Below are 21365 nucleotides of genomic sequence, written 5' to 3'. Positions count from 1 at the left end.
TATTCTAAACTTTTGAATAGAGTCAACAGATCAATAGAACAGATGAGATCAAAGTCCATCCTTTCGACTTTTAATGGAGACGGGAGCTTTTTTAATGGGAGTTAGATATTCTGAGTCAGCTATATGAGGCTTTGAGACGTGTGAGGCTAGCGAATAATAAGGAGGATAGAGTTGTGTGAAAATATAATAGACTTGGTATCTTTTCGACTAACTCCTTTGTGCAAGAGCTACAAGAAGGAATGCTGTCCGAGGACGTAACCAGCTATAGCTTCACAAAGACCATCTGAAAAGGTTTGGTTCCACCAAGGATAGAGCTGTTTGCTTGGTTTGTCCTGGTAGGCAGAGTGAACATTAAAGAACGGCTAAGTCGGTTCGGGATTATTAGCCAGAATAATAAGAGTTGTGTCTTATGTGATAAGGATGTTGAGCAGGTCCATCACTTGTTTCTTGGCTGTGATTTTGCTTGGCAAGTGTGGAGTGCATGGATATCTATGTTTGGCCGGCTTTGGGCTTTTCCGGAGTTAGTGAAGGACTATTTCCTGAGTTGGACATATGAGCCGCGAAGAAAAGAAGATCGAAAGCAGCGATTAAGGTGTTTCTGTGCGATCATTTGGCACATTTGGATGGAGCGAAATAGGAGGATATTTCAGAATCAAAAGAAAGGCGTAGAAGATATCATCACAATGACCATCCTTAGCTGCGACGAGTGGAGACGTGTGCATCCCTAGGGTTGTTGATGGCTATGCCGGAAATGACGTGGAGATTTTGTTTCTTTGCTTAAGGAGTTTGTGGGAGTTGCCTATCGTTTTGTTTTGTTTGATACTGTTTGCTTCACTCTAATGTGTTGAGCTCTTTTACTTTCGAAAAAAAAAGTCCATCCTTAAAAATCTCTCTATTTTACTATCAATATACAGTAATATTCCATTGTTATCCTTCATAAAATGATCACCATAGTAAAACACAAGGACCATAAAATTCTCCATCTCTAAACATAATGAAGAACAATTTATTAAAAATAAGCACCACAATAGAATTTAATAAAAATTTCTACTTCTTGATTCATTTTTTCCATTTTATGTTATAATAATCACTAGAACAGAGTCAAGTAATAAAATATTATAATATTCTATCACAAATTTTTAAATCCTAGGCCAAATAATAAACTATTCATCACTGTTACTATAATGGCAGAAATTAATTTGGTTATGGATAAAAGATTAGTGATAAACTTGTATATGGATGCATGGTGTGTTGTCCACAAATATGGATCTGCGTTGATCAGAAACCTGCAAAACGCAGGTAACATTTTGCAGGCGTTAGAATAAAAAAAATGCAGGCCCTGCAAAACGCAGGTTGCGATTGGTGAGGGAAGGGAACTAGCAAGCGAAACGTGCCCTGCATGCCGACAGGAGCAGGTGTTGACCAAGTTGGAACAACGCAAAACGCAGGATGCATTTGTCAGCGTAGCATAGCCAAACGCAGATTGCATTTTGCAGGCTCCCTAGCTGCATGCGCGCCACGTGTTCTCGAAAGGTGTTCAGCTTGGTCCTTATAAGTGAAAAATGCAGATTGGAAGGGAAGAAAAGTTAAAAACTAGTTACTGAAGCAAAGTGAGAACTGAGAAATAGTTGAAGGAGAATGAGGAAGCAATAGTTAAGTGTGAAGGATCTGGCTTGCTGAAGAAGAACAACTGCATGGGATAGGAAAAAAAAATGGTGCGTGACTATACCAAACCAAAAAATCATATTATTGAGTATTTGAATCCTCCTCAATTTATAAATAATTTTTTTTAATATTTAACAATAAATATATAGATTTATTCAAATTTTATTTATTTGTATTGTAATTAGTAGTATTGGGATTATTAATATTATTATAACTAATATTATGTTGTTATTTATTTCTCATTACGGTTTAATTTTTTAATATTGTTATTATTTTATTATTATTATTATTATTATTATTAGGCAAATTAATCTCTGTATTGTTAGTGACGTTGTTATTATTATTATTATTATTATTATTATTATTATTATTATTATTATTATTATTTAATAATAATAATAATAATAATAATAATAATAATAATAATAATAATAATAATAATAATGTTAACAGTAAACGGTTTTTTTAATAATGTTTAATTAAAAAAAATTATTATGTTTAATACTTTAGTAATATTTTGTAATAATAATTAATACTGTATGTTAATAACAAACCGTTTAGGTTATATATAATATAATAAATAGTTATTATTATTGTTATTATTGTTATATTTGAGTAATTATTATTATAAGTAGAGTGTTATTATGATTATTTTATAATACTGGTTATGATAGTGAGAATAAGTTATTATTAGTTTTTAATAATTAATAATATTATTTAATAAATAATAGATAAATATTTATTAATTTTTAATAATTTATTATTATGTTTTAAGATAATAATAATAATAATAATAATAATATTTAGTTGTTGTTGCTAATTTTTTTTGAATAAATTATTAACCGATTTTATTTAGAATTTAATAATTATCATTTTTTTTGCAGGCTATCAGAAATTTGTTGCCCAAAAAACTGGATCTGTCGGATACCTTTAATGAGGTAGCTGCAGCGACATTGGCATTGACTGGGTTTCAACACGTTTCGCGAGTAGGCGAAATGAGAAGTCATTCTGCACTACGGAGTGCTTTGGTGGAATGCTGGAGGCCGGAGACTCACACATTTCATCTTCTGGTCGGTGAAGTGACGGTGACGCTGGAAGATGTGAACTATATTCTTGGTCTCCCGATTAATGGGGAGGCCGTTACAGATAGATCAGATAGCAGCCACCAGTTTTTGGCGGAGAACTGCATTGTGTGTTTTAGTAGGGAGCCCGGTCCGAACGATCACGTGTTCGGGAAGGTTAATATTGCTTGGGTCCGGCGGTGCAGAGACACCGAGCTGTGTGATACTCAGGAGTCTCTCGAGTGGTACGTCCGGGCGCACATTTTCTGCGTGCTCAGAACAATTGTGTTTCCGGATAAGTCGATCGTTTCACTGAACTCGAAGTTTCTACCGCTACTTCGGGATTTTCACCGGATTTCAGGGTATAGTTGGGGGGCAGCCAGTCTGGCACACCTATACAGATCGTTGTGTCGTGCCTCACAATACAACTGCAAGGAAATGGATGGCAACAGCTTTCTTCTTTGCCAACCAAGCTTTGCGGTAACTGACAGTGTAGTTGAACCTGGATTAAACTTCTGCAATTACAGACTTCACCTTTATCGAGGGTTTGATTCGACCAACGGCCTAATGACATCTGCAATTGTGTCCGAATCCAACTTGGCATGATCTTGTGATATCGTTCCCACGGTGCACGTGTGCTTGCCATTGTATCTCCTGATCTCCCAACAAGCTTTCTTTCGAATCAAGTTAGCCCGGATAAGCCAATCGCACCCTGTACCATACCCCTTGCATTTTGCATAGAATGTCTGCGGCTCAAACTCATACACAGTGTAATCAACTCCTCTAGAGATAGTGTAGCTTTTAATTGCAGATATCACCGACTCTCTCGAACCAAATTCCATTCCAACACTAAACTCGCAATCTTCCGCCGCAGTGTTGCCTTCACCTACGACATGCGCACCACCATCAGTCAGACAAGGCAAATAAAATAAACACTGTAGGAAACTTGAGTTAATAATCATAACATACCCGTATTCGCATACTCAGGAAATTCCGGGTCATGCATGGCTTCGAGATCTAGAGTCCGCATAAAAAACGAAACACCAAACGGGTGCTGACTTACAATCGCATTCGCTTCATTTTGCACCTCATGATTGCCTACCAAGTCTCCGTCATCGTTTTAGTCGTCGACTTCATAGTTAGCTTCGAACTCCTCTTCACTGTCATTATTATCTTCTTCCCGATCTATATCCCCGAGCTCATCAACATTGACCTCCTCGCCGACCGCACGCCGACCCTGACTGCTGTTCAAACTCAACGTACAACTCTATCATCGGCACGTGAAATCGGGTTTGTTGATAAATACAGAACATCTGCTGCATACTGGCATCGTCAGTGATGGGCATTAATTGAAACTGTATTAGCCCACCAAATACTTACACAGGACTTCTGTATAAAAGGCTGCTCACCCTTTTCAAAATGTGGCTTTGAATGTTATTACAAAGCCCATTTTGCAACTCGACAAATCTCATGGTACATGGAATAGCAAATGACAACGGATATTTACAAACAAAAGTCACTCCTTCATGTGTGTTTGGTATAACTTCACCGTTATAATATACTCGCAAATTTGCAATATTTTTCATAACTTCAACCTCACCTACTCCAATTTTTTGACACACCTAACTGCCAAAAAAAACTAAGAACAACATATATATTCAAAAGAAGAGTATGATGAGTAGAATGGGAGTGAGGCCGTTTGGGTGAGGAGTGCTTCGTATTTATAGGCAGGCCTCTTCATTAAAATATTTTTTTTTCCCAAAAAACACAACCTGAGTTTTTCGTTTTTCAAAAAAATAATCTGACAACGCAAAAAACGCAGCCTGAGTTTTGCATTTTCCCAACAAAAAAGCTGACACTCAGCACAAAACGCAATCTGCATTTTGTTATTACGAAAAAAAAAAATTTAACCCATCAAAAAATGCAGGCCGCGTTTGGGTTAAAACAAATAAAAAAAATTTTGAAAAGCCTACAAAAAGCAAAACGCAGCCCACATTTGTTCCCTTTCCTGAAAAAAGAAACAAAAACAGGCCAAAAGTAAAACGCAAGTAACGTTTTACACCTGACATCATAGCAGGGAAAAATTTGTCCATGTGTCCATTACATTGAACAACACCAAACTTTGTTCCATATAAAAAAAATGAGCCCTATAATGGTAACTGAAAATAAACCATGAGTTTCTAACCTTTTTTAATGCGAATCTTTAATTGTCACATCCACTTGTTTGCTATGTCTGAGTTGGTGCTAACAGTAATCGCAACGAATAGAATGATAATGTCAGAAGTGACATATTTAAATGTAGGGGATGAGAATTGAAGGTGACATGGATGAAAGTGGGTGATGGTGATGATGTGGGAGTTTAACGTTGAAGAAGGTTATTCTTCTCTCTATAAATTGAAGAAGACATAGTGAGGTTTGTAGTCTTTTTGTTTTCAATAGAGGAGAACGACAGGGATATACATAGGGCATTCTCCAAAAGACGCAGTAGTTTAAGTCCAAAGATTAATTTGTCTTGTTTCCACACGTGGATAACTGACTCTCACGCGAGCTAGTCTAGGCCTCCATGTTAGTATTTTTAGTTTGTTATTGATGAAGAAACAAGGCCAAAGATTTATTTATTTGGCGGAATTAAATTTTGGAGAGTTTTTTATGTATTTCAAAAGTTGGAGGATCAAAATGTCAAATTTTAAAAATCTTAAAGATTAATTTGGATAATTACTCAAACAAAAATTAAATATCTGTTTCTTGCAAGAATAAAAAATTGAAGAAATCGGCTAAAGCTTCCCAAACATGATGGGATGATGCCAACTAAATTGTTGAAAGATAAATCAAGATACACAAAGGATTGCAGGTTACATATCAAGGGGAATATTTCTCCTATCAATGAATTGTTGGAAATAATCAAACACTCAAGACTTGTTTCATTCCATATCCAATCTGATATTGTCTTTATGTAATTGTTTGTCAGATGAACTGTCAACTCATGTAAGTGTTCAATAAGTTACAAACTTCTTAGAAATTAAAAGAAAGAATACATCAAATCTGAAATTGTCAATAAAGAATTTCAAAATTTCCTTTTGAATGTTAGGGGATACAATTTGTATCTTTTGTATGTGTAACTATATGTTTTTGTACAAAAGTATGTGATTCCTATTTCTATACAGAAAAAAGGGAAATCAAATCTTTCATCTTTTGTTGATCAATAAAATTAATTAGAATGGCTTCTTAAGGTGCTGAAATTCCAAAGATGTATCAACACAATCTACCTTGCTTCTATAACCATTCAACAACTTCAACAACTCAGTGGCCTTCTCCTTTGTGCTCTCACCACACCCAACTTGCAACAAAACAAGAAGCTTCTGGAACACCCCAACTTGAAGTGCCTCAACAAAAACCCCTTCTTCTTCTTGGGCCTTATCACAAATCTTCCAAACAATTGAAACCGCAAAGCTAGAACTCAATTCAGAAACCCTCAGAAGTTTCTTAACCACAAGTGGAATTGTAAGAGCATTAGCCTTGGCAATTTCCTTCCCTTCTTTTGTCCCACAAATTGAATCCAATACTCCTAACGCCTTCTCACACACCCCTTTATCACAATCAACAATTGTCTCCAACAAAACTTCAACCAAACCCAATTCCACAAATCTTTGTGAAATTACATCTTTACCCTTGGAATATGTTACCAATTTAAAAATCATTGATAAACATGCCTTTGTAATTGAGGCACTCCCAATAGGCTCCTTAATCATCTTAACCAAGCCTTCAGCAACACCTTGGGTATTTGCCAACACTTCAATTGGAACTTCCTTGAGCAACATGGCAACACTTTGCTTTATGGAAAGGTCTATATTACCCTTCAACAAGAACCAAACCATGCAACTCATGGAATTCTTTGAACCCAACATGGACTTACCCTCCTCACCAATAGGTCTCATCCATGCCAATACACCCAAGATCTCCTCTAACAAACTACTAACATTATTATTCTCCTCAAAACCCCATGATGAGAAAAAGTCAAAGGCGTTGACCAGAGCAAGAGAAGCACCATTTGCAACTATGCACCTCTTGTTCCTATCACTCTCCTTCTCCCAACCCTTGATCTTCCTCACCAACTCCCTGCACTTGTTTTCATCGCCTTGTTTCGCGGCATTCACGATCTTCGTACACGTGTCCGAAACTTCGTACGGTGTAACGGGGATCCTAGGAGTAGGGATCCTCTCGATTCCAAAAGAACGGTGCTCCACGCACCAATCTTGGATCATCCTCCGAAGGGCATGGTTGGGGATCATGTCAAAGGTTGTCAAGACCCTTTTTGTTACCGGGCACGTGTTGTTCCCTTCCTCGATCCATTTCTCTATACTGTCCCTGTCGTAGGTAATCCCCGTGGATACTGTTACTGGATCCTTCATTAGGTCGAGGGTGACCGGACACCGGAAGTGGGAAGGGACTGAAATCTCGACCTCTAAATCGTTGACTTGGAGATCCTTCCCCTTCCGAGCGCGCCGGAACACCCTCCCTCTTGTCCAAGACAAAACCATAATGTTTTTTTGTTGTTACAACAAATTAAACTCTAATATTTTTGTTGTTGGTTGTTGTTTTTCTATGTTTGAGTGTGTGTTTTTTTGTGTTAGATGAAATAAATGTGAGGGGAGCTTATATATATGGAGAATGGAAAGAGGTGGGTCAAAGCTAGGTGAGTGGAATATGTCAAAATAATGCAAAGAATGAGATAAATAATAATAAAAAAGGGGTCACCTTAATATAATGTTTGGTTTGTATTTTTATGTGCGGTGTAATATGGGCATTGTTTGAACGTTGAACGTTGAATGTTTGAAAGGATGCGTGTGATTTATGAATTGATTAATTTGATGAGAAAAGGTAGAAGTGGTAGTTGATGAGATGGAGGTTACGGTGATGGAGTTGTACTAATAAGACGACGACGGTCGTTTGTTTGAACGGCGTGTGGGTATGTAGCTGACTAGGACTCAGTCAACTGGTCGGTGTACTTTGCATGCATGCGTGGATTTTAATTTGGAGTTTCAAACATCACAACAATTTTTTTTTTTGTGTTATACACTCTATACTAGTAGCAGGCTAGTAATAAAATCCAAAAATATTATATATCCATTTAAAATAAATTATTAAATTAGTTATTATATATTTATTAATTTATATTTTTATTAATTTTAATTAATTATTAGAATAATTAAATATATTATAATAAAATAATTAAATGTACAATCAATGAGTAATTAAATTTATTTATAGTAATATAATAAAAAATTTAAAATATTAAATACGTATTTTTACACACAGATAATTATTAATTAGTGATTATTTTTGTTATATATATGACATGATTAAATAAAATAATATAAATTTTATTAATCAATAGTTTTTTTAGGTCACTAACTAAAAAGATAATTTTTTAAAATAAAAACGTTATTTATGGATACTTAATCCGTAGAAGAATCCTAATTTCAAACACAATTAATTTGTATAATATAAGAGAGTTATTTAGATAAAGACGTTTAAAATATTTTTTTTAAAGATATATTTTAGTAATTAAAATTTAATATATATAACTAATTAAACTGTGTTATTTTTGTCAAAATTATATCAGATAAATTAATTTGATAAAAAAAATTAGTAAAACAAATTTTAAACCGGTTTAAATTAATATTTTTTTATAAAAAATAATTACAATATTCTTATTATAGAAAATAACTAAAATATTCTTATTATATATATATATATATATATTTTTAAATTCTAAATCATAATTCTTTTTTTTTCTGTGTCATTATAGAATTAAGATTTAGAGATCTCAAAATTAATATATATCTATATATAAGAGTATATATTTTAGTCATTTTTTATAATAGAAATATTGTAATTATTTTCTATAAAAAAAGTATTAATTTAGATCGATTTAAGATTTAGTTTATTATTTTTTTGATTAAATTAATTTGTCCGATTTAATTATGACAAAAATAACATAATTTAATTAATCATATATATTAAATTTTAATTATTAAAAAAATTTTAAAAATATTTTAAATGTCTTTATTTAAATGGCTCTTATAATATAATAGTACTTGTATTCATGATTAAAAGTTTTTACTATGAAATCATCATGTTTTAGGAATTTTATTTAATTATTATCATTACAAGTAATCCAAAATTACTTGAGTATGTAGTTGTATACTCTTCTAGTGCCAAATAGTTGTCATTATTCAAATGGACAATTAGAGGGTGTTTATATTTATATATTTTTTAAATATTATAAAAAAACTTGGTTTTATTTAATTTAATTTATTAATGATTTTATTGACAGGACATATCTTACTAGTAATTAGTGTATATTTATACGTATTGAAATTACGATACACACAGGTAAAGTAGAAAAAATCGAGATCTTACAAATAAATAAATAAAATACGTAAAATGTAAAATTATAATAAGATTTAAATCGTAAAATTGTCAATTTAGTGTAAATTTTATAAAATCGATTGATTTATTTAAAATTATAATATCAAAAAATTTTAAGAGTTAAATCAAGTAGAGATGAACGCGAATCGAATTTTGTCAAAATTTCAATCTGATTCGCACTAAAATTATCGGATTGGATTCAATATCTGCAGTTTTTAAATTTGGATTGGATATGATATTGAATATATTCGCAAAACATAAAATATTTTAAAAAGTTTATTTTATTAAAAAAATAAATAATTTTTCTATTCTTTTAAACATATTTATTTATTTATTTATTATTTTTGTAGATCCGTGATATATGGATACTTAGCTAAAATTTGCAATCCGATGTTATTAATGTGTGGATCAAATTCAATTTAATTTGATAATCTTGCGGATTAGATCAATACCCACAATTTTCAAATTGAATTTAGATAACTAACATAAATAGTATCCGTATTGAAAATAAGTAGTATGACCACAATCTAATCAATCATATGTCAAATAATTTGTTATTGTTATTATATTAAAGGGTTAATATAATAAGATCATTGATTAAATTTAGAAATTTATCATTGTGATAGTAATCATAATATTAAAAGATAAATCTTTTATAATTTAATATAAATTGTTCTTTATCATAGAATTATTAAAAAATACATTAATAATCCAGAAAGATCAATATATATAGAATGGGATTCATTGGATGAAAATTAATAGATCTCATTGAACTGACTCACTTAGCTTTGAGAATTCTTAATGGTTATAATTACTGCATATTTGTCAATAGGATATTCTCAAGATGAATATAGTAATAGAGTTTCTTTTGACCTGCGAACTGTCAAAATAATTAACAAAGTATTTATTATACTTTGATTTTGGACACCTAATACCTTAAGGTGCTAGTTGAATGAATATTGGGTATGATCTAATTGTAGAATTAATAATTAGTCATTAGTCAATAAAGAATCCGTCAACTCTCAATAAAGAGTTTAAACTCTATGATTATAATGACTGGGATGAATAAAATATTGGCTAAGGAAATTAAATGAATGAAGAAATAAATTTCTTATGTCATTCACAGTTCATTATAATAATGGTAATAAGTTAGGATTTAACAATCAAACCATACTCTAAGGGTTAACCAAGAATTAGAAAGATGGAATGAATTATACCTTATTCTTTTCGGATTCTTAGAAAAAATATATTACTTCAGACTATCGGGTCGTTAAAGAGTGTTGCTAGACACTAACTTTAATTAGTAAATTTTGTATAATTAATTTACTACTCACTTAGTGTTGAACCTATAGGGTCACATACTAATGAGATTTTAATCTTTACTAAATAATTATTTAATTATTATTTTAATTTGATCAAATAAATAATTATATTAATTTAAATAGAATATTATTATATTTTTTATTAGTACTAAAAATATAATAATATGATTATTGAGAATATTAAATGAGAATTGAGAATAATTAATTATTTTATTTTTAAATTTAAATTTTAAGTTTGGATTAGATCCTATTCTTAATTGATTCTATTTTAAATTGAGTTATGATATGATTTATAAATTTAAAATGAGATTTAAATTTAAAATCATTAACAAAATCTCATAATATGTATATATGTATGCAAAGAATAAAGAACAAATTACACATACACAAGAGTTTTATTCTTTTATCTCTACGCATATAAACATATGTGATGTGCCTAACTTTTAGAAAAAAATTTTATGATGTGAAAAGAGTTGAAAGAAATTTTTCAATTTAAATCAAATGTCATTGATAAAAAAATTAACAAAAAAAATTGATTTTGATGTAAATACGCATAAAGTCTTCGTACAATAAAAAAAATAATTTTTTTACTAAAACGTTCTAAAATATTTAGATCTAATTTAAATATTATTTAAATAAAATTTAACACAAAATTAATTTTTTTTACTACGTGTTATAAACACATATCATCCTTCGATTCAAATTATAAACACCCCTAAAATTGACATTCTAGCCTGTAATATTACAGGTAAACATATTAAATTTGATTAGGTGTACTAGATTGCGCGTGTGCAAGCGTGTTTGTATCGGCCATGTTGGGAACATTGTCAACAACTCAGCATAAGTCGGTGTACGTGGTTCACTTTTATTCCATTCTTTTTTATTCATCTTTATTTTACATCCCTTCATTGACATTGAGCTTATTATGAATCAAGTTCAACTATATTAATAAAATTTGTAAGCGCGTGCAATTTTGTTTACTTCATGGATGGGGTAAGAATAAAGGTTATCAGAATCCAACTGTACATCCACTTGTTTATGTTACTGGCTCGGATATATAGAAATATTAAATCAGTTGAACTAAAATTCAACCGAAATTAATAAATTATAAACAAATAAATAATACATCAATAAAAATTAAAAACAGAGATTTTAAAAACTGAATTGTACATCGAACCATTTAAATCGGTTTACGAATTTAGAAATTTCAATAGTGATTTAACTGAAAATTTCAAATTATAAATAAATACATAAAATACAAAACATTTGTGTATAAAATATAAATAGTTCATATTTTTTTTTACAGCATCTCTCAATTCTTTGGGTTAAGTATTAATCCATCATAAATCAAAATTTTATTTAAGAGTTTATTGTTGGTCACTATATACACAACATAAAATTCTACTAATAAACTAACCACTAAACCAATCAAACTTGGTTTAAATAGTTCATAATTACTTTTAGTTTAAATATATTGGGCCCGGTTGTGTAAATGTTCATTACTTATAAATACCCAAACCAAGTACCCAAAAAAAAACCCAAACCCAGTAAGCACTAGCCCATTTTCATATGCATAATTGCACTTATGAAAAAAAAAAAGATGTTTCCAAATGTACTAAATTATAAAAACCCAAATCCACTAAGCACTAACCCATTCACATGCATAAATATGTTATTGGTTGATGTGATTCTACATGATTTGTGTCTGGTATTATGCTGCTTTTTTTTTTGTGATCATACACTTTGCAATATTATTATGGTTATTTTTATCACGTTTTTAAATATTTAAAATTTAATTATTTTAAAATTATTTTTATCATTAATATAAAATTTTCAGATACTATTTAAAAATTTACTCTTATAAATATAAAAAATAAAAAATCGCTTTACAAGCCCATGAAGTTAGTACATGAAATGAAATAAATGTTAAGAAATAGAGTAAGGTTTTTATTAATAAGCCATATAATAAGATTTCTTAGAAGTATAGAAAACTAAAGATGCTTTCTACAGCTGCGTGCAGTTATTATACTAGTCATAAAATAAATTTTAAAAAATAAAGTAAGGTGTTTTAAAAAATAGAGAAAATAAAAACTTTCTAAAACCTGAAGGACTAGACTCTAGACAATCACTGCATTGGAGGAGTCATAAAGTGAACTTTAAAAGATAAAATAATTATGATTTTCGAAATAATCCCGGATCTACAGGGGTCATAAAACACAATTTAAAAGATAAATAATTTTAGAAATATTGAAAATAAAATAATTCTTTACAACAAAGCATTAATAGATTAAGATGTGTTGTAATAATATGGAAAACGTATGTTGTAATGCCTTTTTTATAAACGAATAATATTATAAATACCTATTTAATTTATAGACAATATGTATTTTTTTTTTTGGGTATCTTTATAGACAATATGCAATGTAAATATTAAAATATTTCTTGAGAAGAAAATGATAATATTTTGTTATTATTACTCAAAAATGATTTATTATAAATTATTCCAAGAGGACACTCATATAGTCTTACTTATTATATTTATGTTGTTATTTTTTCATGTTTTCATTTAAACATTTTATTACTAATTCTGTCATATTACTAAAACATACGGTTCCAAAAATAAAATATTTGACATGATTATAAAAATGAGTAATCTGCCCCCGTGGTCCGCACGTACTAGTTTTAAAAAATTTAATACTAACTTGCGTGGCTCTCGTGGGAAACGCTTTTTTTCCCCATCTTTTCTTTATTTGCAATTTGGTTTCCAATAATCTTTGGCAATCTATAATATGGTGTGGAAGTAAGTGAGAGTGAGTTAGAGTAGATCATAATGGAGGGGCTGCCACTATTATCAACTATGAGCACCGTGATCGGTGTGGGGCTACTGATATGGTGGTTGTGGAGTGCACTCAAGTGGGTGTGGCTGAAACCAAAGAGCATAGAGAGGCGTCTAAGGCAGCAGGGCATTAAGGGAAATTCATACCGACCTTTGGTTGGAGACATTAGAGATATGATTAAAATGATTAAACAAGTTAAATCCAAACCCATGGATCCTCATTCCAACGAGATTGCTCCTCGAGTTTTGCCCTATGTTGTCCACACCATTGCTAAATACGGTTAGTCACTCAAATTCAATAAGTATATACATAGTATTGAGATATTTGATAGTAGAATTATATTTTATTTAAAATGAAGTGATGATGAGATCCACATGCTTGATCATTTATCTTTACTCTCACTAAATTCTTTGTACAATTACAATATGTATGAGAGAATATAACTGTAATGTAATATCTTCTTTGTTGGTTTTGGTTTGTTTAGTATATTTGTTGAATGGAGTTCTAGATTCTTTTTACTATATTATTTACAATGCCTGAGATATGAGTTGAAACTAGGCTTTAAAATTTAAGGATTAAAATATCACACTGATAAAGAAAAATGCTACTTTCCCCGTTTTCTCTTCTTTTTTCTTTTTTTAATTTTTCACATAGATTAAGCAAAATTATTAAAATGTATTAATGTTACAAAACTTTAAAAATAATTTATAAAATTATCTTTAATGGTAATAAAAATTGTCCTCTTATAACTATTTTATTCGCTCAATTAAATAATAAAGATATGATTTTAAGAATTATAAAATTGCAAAAGTAATTTTTATTGTGAAACTGTAATTACGTGTAGGGGCGTTTTAAATTGAGACATTCATATGATTTATCTTAGAAAAATAGATGTTATTTAATTATCTTAGGAATATTTTTCCATTGTAAATCATGTTAACGGCATTAAAGTAATTACTTATACAGGGAAGAGTTCATTTATGTGGCTTGGTCCAACACCAAGGCTATTCATCTTGGATCCAGACAAAATAAAGGAAATGACCAACAAAGTGTATGAATTTCAAAAGCCTGATACAAGTCCACTTTTCAAGCTTCTTGCATCAGGTTTTGCAAATTATGATGGTGATAAGTGGGCTAAACACAGGAAGATCGTAAGTCCAGCATTCAATGTTGAGAAATTGAAGGTCAGTTTCTATTCTTTTCTCTTTCCTTTTGCCATTTAATTAAGGCAACTATACCAATTTTTTTTATGATGTATTTTATTTAAAAAGTGTAACTTATTTGTTTAATTATATTTTAAATAAAGATAATATTTTTATAATATATAAAAATTAAATTTTATAATTTATTATCTAATGATCAAAATAAAATATTTTCATATGATGGCAACTATAAAATTTTTATTGGAATAGCTACCTATAATTAATATCCAAAACATTCTATCAACTAAAAAAAACCTCAAAAGAGAGAAGAAAGAAAATAGTGACAATATCATTTAGCTCGCTAGTTTATTGTCGGAGATTCGAATCTAATCTTATGCATATAGATTCATAATAAATTAATTCTTAATATGTCAAATTAAAAAATATAGTGAAAAAAAAAAAACATGAGCATGTATCACTCGCATTTGCCACATTAATATTTTTATCAACAAAAAAAAGTTATTCGATAGTTGGATTTTTTATAATCAAATATGAAATGTTTGATATTTTTAGAGACCCCTTATTTTTTGTCATTCTTTTCTTTTGAGTTTTTTTTTTTAATATAATTTTGATAGTTTGCTCTTCTTTTATTAAATGAAAAAACACCTACAAATGGACACTTATGTTTTTTTTTTTTTTTTTTAACTAGGTAAAGGTACTTTAAATTTGAATCAATCCAATGCTCATCCAATTAATCCAAAAAGCCAACTGAAACTATAATAATTTGGATTTAATTAGATCTCATGTTTAACAAATCACATAAATCATAGTCCAATTTTATGGTGTCTATGAATTGATGTCTAAATTTTGCCTAACTTATTTTTTGTAGTAAGTTTTGATTTTTTAAAAATTATTTATTGTTATATCTTTTAAATTAAATATTATTTTTTAACCTTTTTTAATAAATAGGCACCACTTTTTAGGCACCATAGCATTCACCTAAATCATATTGGACATCGAATTTACTTTTCTAAACTCATCCAAGATAATCCTAACTCATTATATAACATAATCTCATTTTCTCACTATCAAATAGACTACATATATTTATGTGCATCTATATCCCGCAATAAACAAACATAACCTCATTTTAGTTCCTTTAGATTTTGATATGTCAAAATAGTCTCTATAAATATCAAACATGATTACCTGACATGAACCTATAAAGTTAAGTGTTCGACAAGCAAACAGGTTCAAGTATGGTGTTTAATAATCTGGAAAATTTCTGTAGGTCTTGGTACCAATATTTGTTGAGTGTTGCGATGACATGGTAAGCAAATGGGAGAATGTATTAGCTTCTTCTGATGGACCATGTGAGATGGATGTATGGCCTTCCATAACAAACGTGTCGAGCGATGTCCTCGCTCGCGCCGGCTTTGGAAGTAGCTTCGAAGAAGGAAAGAGAGTCTTCCAACTTCAAAGAGAGATGCTTCAACTCACAATGACACTCTTTAAATTCGCTTTCCTTCCAGGGTACAGGTATGGGTGGCCACACTGGATCAGGTTCCTCTAAAGTAAAAAAGTGAGAGTCTAATCAGTTTTTGCCGCATTTGTGCTTATTTTGTAGATTTCTACCAACTCGTACCAACCGAAGGATGAAAGCTATTGACAAGGAAATACGAGGATCGCTAATGAATATCATCAACCGAAGATTGAAATTAATAAAAGCAGGGGAGGCCACAAACAATGACTTGTTGGGGATACTTTTGGAATCAAATTACAAGGAATCTGAGAAAAATAACGGCCCAGGAATGAGTTTAAGAGAGGTAGTGGAAGAGGTCAAACTGTTTTACTTAGCTGGACAGGAAGCCAATGCAGAATTGCTAGTGTGGACCATGTTACTGCTAAGCAAGCATCCTGATTGGCAAGAAAAGGCAAGGGAGGAAGTTTTTAAAGTGTTTGGAAACGAAAAACCAGACTACGACAAGATAGGTCAACTAAAGATTGTAAGTTTGAATTTCACGTATTGACATTATAAAATATTTTACATTGGTCAACGTAAAAATTAGTTATTTTTACTGATACGATATTGTTACCTTTTCTATGAATCAGGTGTCAATGATTCTACAGGAGAGCCTTAGGCTATATCCACCGGTGGTCATGTTCGCGCGATTTCTACGCAAAGATGCAAAACTTGGAGACCTCATAATTCCTGCAGGGGTGGAACTTGTAGTGCCTATATCAATGCTACACCAGGAAAAGGAATTTTGGGGAGATGATGCCAAGGAGTTCAAGCCAGAGAGGTTTGCTGAAGGAGTATCAAAGGCAACAAATGGGAAAGTTTCATACATGCCATTTGGATGGGGTCCTCGACTCTGCATAGGGCAAAACTTTGGATTGTTAGAGGCAAAGATAGCTGTGTCCATGATCTTGCAACGTTTCTCCTTTACGTTGTCTCCATCTTATACTCATTCTCCATCCTTTATTATTACACTTCAGCCTGAGCACGGGGCACATTTAATATTACAAAAGTTGTAAAGTGCTAAACTTTGCTTCTTAGAAAATAAATTAGGCTTCTATATACATGAGTCATAATGTTGTTGTTATTATATATTTGTAATGATACAATGGTTGCTCTCTACGTAGCGGTAGAGGAAGATGGCTCCTATTGCTTCCAACGCTAAAACCAAGTCTAATAATAGCCTATTTTAAGCTTGTTATCACCGCCAATGTATTATCTTAGAATTTTTTTTCCTATTATTTATTTTCAACACAATTACTATGCGTATCTTTTTATCTCTTTAAATTTGTAGAAAAAATAATTTTATGACAATACATTAAATCTTTATTGACGTCAAAAGAATTTAACATAATACCAATAAAAAAAGAAAAAAAAACACACACACGCACACATTTAAAAAAAGCTATTATATGAAAGAACTTATTAAAAATATGGAAAATGCTACTTGTACAACAAAATTCAGTCTTTATTCAGTTTTTAAATTTAATATTTTATTATTTTAATTTTTTAATTAATTATATTTTCTATTTTTAAGGAACCACTTTTATTTTGAATATTTATCACCGTAAAATTTGTAATCACTATTTTTTGCAAACTAAACCATAAAACTCGTAACAACTTTTCGTGTATTAATTTTAAAAAAATAAGTGAAGTTTTTCAAAATCAATTAAACTCATTCAATTATTTTTTTTATTCAAACCATTCAAAACTCATGTTAAAAACACATCTAAAATTAAATAAACAACATAAACACATTTAAAATTATTTATTAACACATCTAAATTATTGTCATTGTAATTCTAAATTACATATTGAACACAGAAAAAATTAAACTCAAACGCACATCCAAAATTATAAGAATGCACTCTAAATATTTTATCAACACATCCAAAACTTATGTAAAAAAACTTATATATATATATATATATATATATATATATATATATATATATATATATATATTTGTGTGTGTACATAAGAACATAATGAACAACATAAACACATCCAAAATTAAGTATTGACACATCCAAATTAGGTTAACATTACAACTCTCAAATCAAATATATGAGTGCAAAAAAAATTATAATCACAAATACATTTAAAAAAACAAAATACAGACACTTCCAATATTATACATAAATTTTAAAAAAATATAACTTTTTATTAAGCAGAAAAAAAAAAGGAATAACATATCTTCATGAATGAACTCAACCAAATTTTTTTAGAATTTTGCAAACAGAAATACCAGAGACAGAAGGAGTGCAACGTGGGGGAGGAGACAGGGGGAGGCGCGGGAGAAGGGGGCGGTTGTGCGTGGCGCGAGGGAGGAGACCAGGGACGAAGAGGAGCCCATCGATGGAAGAGGCGCGGGGTGTGCACAGGGGAAGTGCGCGTCACCGAAAGAGGAGATCGTCACAGAGGAGTACGCAACGCGGGAGAAGACGAAAGCGGCAACAGATGAGGAGAGGGAGGTGCTGCAGCTCTGGATCTTTACGAAGCGAAAATTTTACTAGTGATTTAAGATGGTTTAAGATTTATTTTAGAATTTTAAATTCGAAATTTTAAATTCTAACTAATTTGATTTTTGGATGTGTATTTAAATTGTAATATATTAATAATTAAATATATTAAATCTGAAACAAAAATTTAAAATTGAAATTTAAATTTTAAATTTCAGTTTGATTTAGTTTTTATTTTGAATATGTATTTAATTTTAAAAAGACACTAAATCTATTTATAATTTTTAGATGTGTTTATTTTACTTTTTTTTTAAATTATTGTAATAAAAGGCCGAATATTATACAACTTTTAAAGAATACCTAGTTGAATTGTAAAAATATAACCATTTATTTGTTTTTTTTTCAACTAATTTGTATTGATTGAGTGGTTAGCTCATTAGTTTATTTAGGTAAATGTCGGAAGTTCGAATTCCGCTTTGTGCATGTAACAACCCATTGAGCAGCGAATTCAAATCCGTAACAAGTTAGTCGTTGACCTACTCCATAAAAATGCCGTTTTTTGGAAGACTAAAAAGCAAATCACTGTTGGTCATTTTTCTACGGAGGCCAAATACCGTGCTTTGGCAAACACTAATTGTGACCTTCTCTGGATATTGAATCTTTTACCGTTTTTTCATGTATCTTGTGTTCGACCTCCAGTTTTGTTTGTGATAACCAAAGTACACTACATATGGCTGTCAACCATGTTTTTTATGAGCGGACCAAACACCTAGAAGTTGACTGCCACCTTGTTCGTGAAAAGGCTCAGTGAAATTGCTTCCCGTTCCTTCCTTCCATCAATTAACAGACATCTTTACTAAGCCTCTTCCAATTCAGGCATTCCATACAAATTCTTCCAAGTTAAAAAATTTTAATTTATTCCATCTTCCAGCTTATGGGGACATATTAAACCTACCATATCCTATAGCCCAAAACACTCAGAATGATACACAAGCCCAAACAAAATAAGTTGCACATCTTATTGTTAGAGTCATAATGAGTAGTTATGCATGTTATGCATAAACGAGTGGACAAATTGAAACTAACCGTTAATGGTATCTTTATTTTTTCTCCAACATCCCATACGCAACCAGCCTCCTCTGTCCATGACCGGCAATAAGCGGCCGAAAAGGGCCTCCAATGAGCCACCGTGACTACTGTAAGATCATGAGAACCCACTGCGTAGCAACAAGAAGATTAGAAAAGGAGAAGAAGGTTACTTGGGATCCAAGCTCTCATCCCTTGACATGAAGACTGGATGGACGACAACGAAGGAAGTTATGGAACGAGATCTTATGCGAACATAGTGACTAGAGTAGGAGCCATGTTCGATGATGACATGTCAGATTCAGAAAAAGAAGATATGATGAGTGACTAGAAGAAAATACCTGAAACAACAGAAGCAAGAGGCGAAGGAAAAAAGAAAGAATAAGAATAAGTAACAGTGGTAGATATGGGAGAAGGACTGTTTAACATTATCATCAACGATACAGTCAAAAAAGAACTCTGGAAACCGTGGTGGAAATCCCTAAGAGTCAAACTAATGGGAAGAAAAATTGCTTATGCAGCCATGAAGAAGAAAATAGAAACTCTGTGGGGGAGACTTGGTGGAGTAGACGCTATTGACCTGGGCAATAACTTCTACCTGGTTAAGTTTTACGCTAAAGATGATTTAGATCACGCACTTCTTGAGGGCCCTTGAAAAATATATGACCACTACTTGGCGGTAAGACTCTGGGAACCAGATTTTAATCCACTGCTCACTATTATTGATAAGATCAGAGCGTAGGTAAGACTCTCGGGACTGCCTATTGAACCCTATAATGAGAAGATTTTGAGAAAAATTGGAGATTTGATAGGCAGAACATGCAAGATAGACTATAATACTTCTCAGTTATACAGAGGTAAGTTTGTCAGGCTATGCGTTGAAGTCGATCTAACCAAGCCGCTGCTAGGGAGGTATATGGTGAATGGAAAAGCCTATCAAGTTGAATATGAAGGTATCCACCAAATATGCTTCACATGTGAAAAAATGGATCATGAACAAAAATACTGTGCCGTATGAAGGGAATTAAGGGAAGCAGAACATCAACAACAAAAGGCAGAAGAGAGAAGAGGAAAACAACCAGAAGGCAACATGGAAAAAAAGGCAGGGACACTAGAGAACGAAAAAAGAAATGAGAACACAAAGACAATAGAAATTTTAGCAACAAAGAAAAAAGAATAAAATAACTATGGGCCATGGATGGTTGTCAAAAAACAAAGAAGAGAGAGAAAGAAGGCAAACAAGGATGAAGCTGGTCCAAATCATTCAAAAGAGAAGGAAAATAAGAAGAACAATATATCTAGATATAGTGCATTGGAAATAGAAGAACCAGAAAATAATAGCAGGGATAATGAGGAAGAGGGGAGTTAAGAGAACAACAATAGAGAATATACATGGCCAAAAGAACAGATGAAAAAAAGAAAAAGAGATAGCTCAACCAAGTAGAACTCACAGAAAGAAATTTGATAGCAACCAATAAGAACAACAACAAAGAATAGAACTAGAAGCAAAACCGGCAAATACAAAAAGGAAAAAGCCAAATCAATAAAGAAAAAGAAACACACAAAGGAGAAAGCAGCAACCACAACAAAAAAAAAATAGTCAACTGTAGGAAAAACTGGAATACAGATGATGATGCAACACAAAACCAAGCACAAAATGAAAATGTTATGGAAGCAGAGGAAACACAACATAATGAAGAGAATGAGCCCCCAGACCCAGGAGAGACAAAACAAAAAATTGAAGCTTCTAGGGATATAGAGATGCAGAAGAATATAGAAGATTTTATAATGGGGGGGTAGGCTTCGAAAGCCCCAGGACTATTGGTTTGGAAGGAGTTG

The 21365-nt window shown here is 31.3% G+C and overlaps 2 protein-coding genes across 2 annotated transcripts; one reads left to right on the top strand and one right to left on the bottom strand.

Moving 5' to 3' along the window:
- Positions 1 to 5774: 5774 nt before the first annotated feature.
- Positions 5775 to 7451, bottom strand: LOC107609390 (U-box domain-containing protein 21). The gene has a single exon (XM_016311346.3). The coding sequence runs from the start codon at positions 7262 to 7264 to the stop codon at positions 5939 to 5941; it is 1326 nt and encodes a 441-aa protein (XP_016166832.1). The 5' UTR covers positions 7265 to 7451; the 3' UTR covers positions 5775 to 5938.
- A 5698-nt stretch (positions 7452 to 13149) lies between these two features.
- On the top strand, positions 13150 to 17182 carry LOC107609096 (cytochrome P450 72A14). Its single transcript, XM_016310931.3, has 5 exons — positions 13150 to 13596; positions 14284 to 14501; positions 15751 to 15998; positions 16087 to 16465; positions 16572 to 17182. Exons 1-5 carry the CDS (start codon positions 13311 to 13313, stop codon positions 16995 to 16997), a joined length of 1557 nt encoding a protein of 518 aa, XP_016166417.2. The 5' UTR covers positions 13150 to 13310; the 3' UTR covers positions 16998 to 17182.
- The last annotated feature ends 4183 nt before the right edge of the window (positions 17183 to 21365 follow it).

The sequence above is a fragment of the Arachis ipaensis genome, chromosome B7 (genome assembly GCF_059453495.1).
Source record: "Arachis ipaensis isolate K30076 ecotype BB chromosome B7, ASM5945349v1, whole genome shotgun sequence".
Classification (NCBI taxonomy): Eukaryota; Viridiplantae; Streptophyta; class Magnoliopsida; order Fabales; family Fabaceae; genus Arachis; species Arachis ipaensis.
This window is presented reverse-complemented; position numbering and strand designations above follow the sequence as displayed.

Excerpts from the sequence above, each read along its gene's own strand:
- LOC107609390 (XM_016311346.3), bottom strand. The coding sequence starts at position 7,264 with ATGGTTTTGTCTTGGACAAGAGGGAGGGTGTTCCGGCGCGCTCGGAAG.
- LOC107609096 (XM_016310931.3), top strand. The coding sequence starts at position 13,311 with ATGGAGGGGCTGCCACTATTATCAACTATGAGCACCGTGATCGGTGTG. Across the intron at positions 14,502-15,750 it reads TCAATGTTGAGAAATTGAAG|GTCTTGGTACCAATATTTGT; the intron begins GTCAGTTTCTAT and ends AAATTTCTGTAG. Across the intron at positions 16,466-16,571 it reads AGATAGGTCAACTAAAGATT|GTGTCAATGATTCTACAGGA; the intron begins GTAAGTTTGAAT and ends TCTATGAATCAG.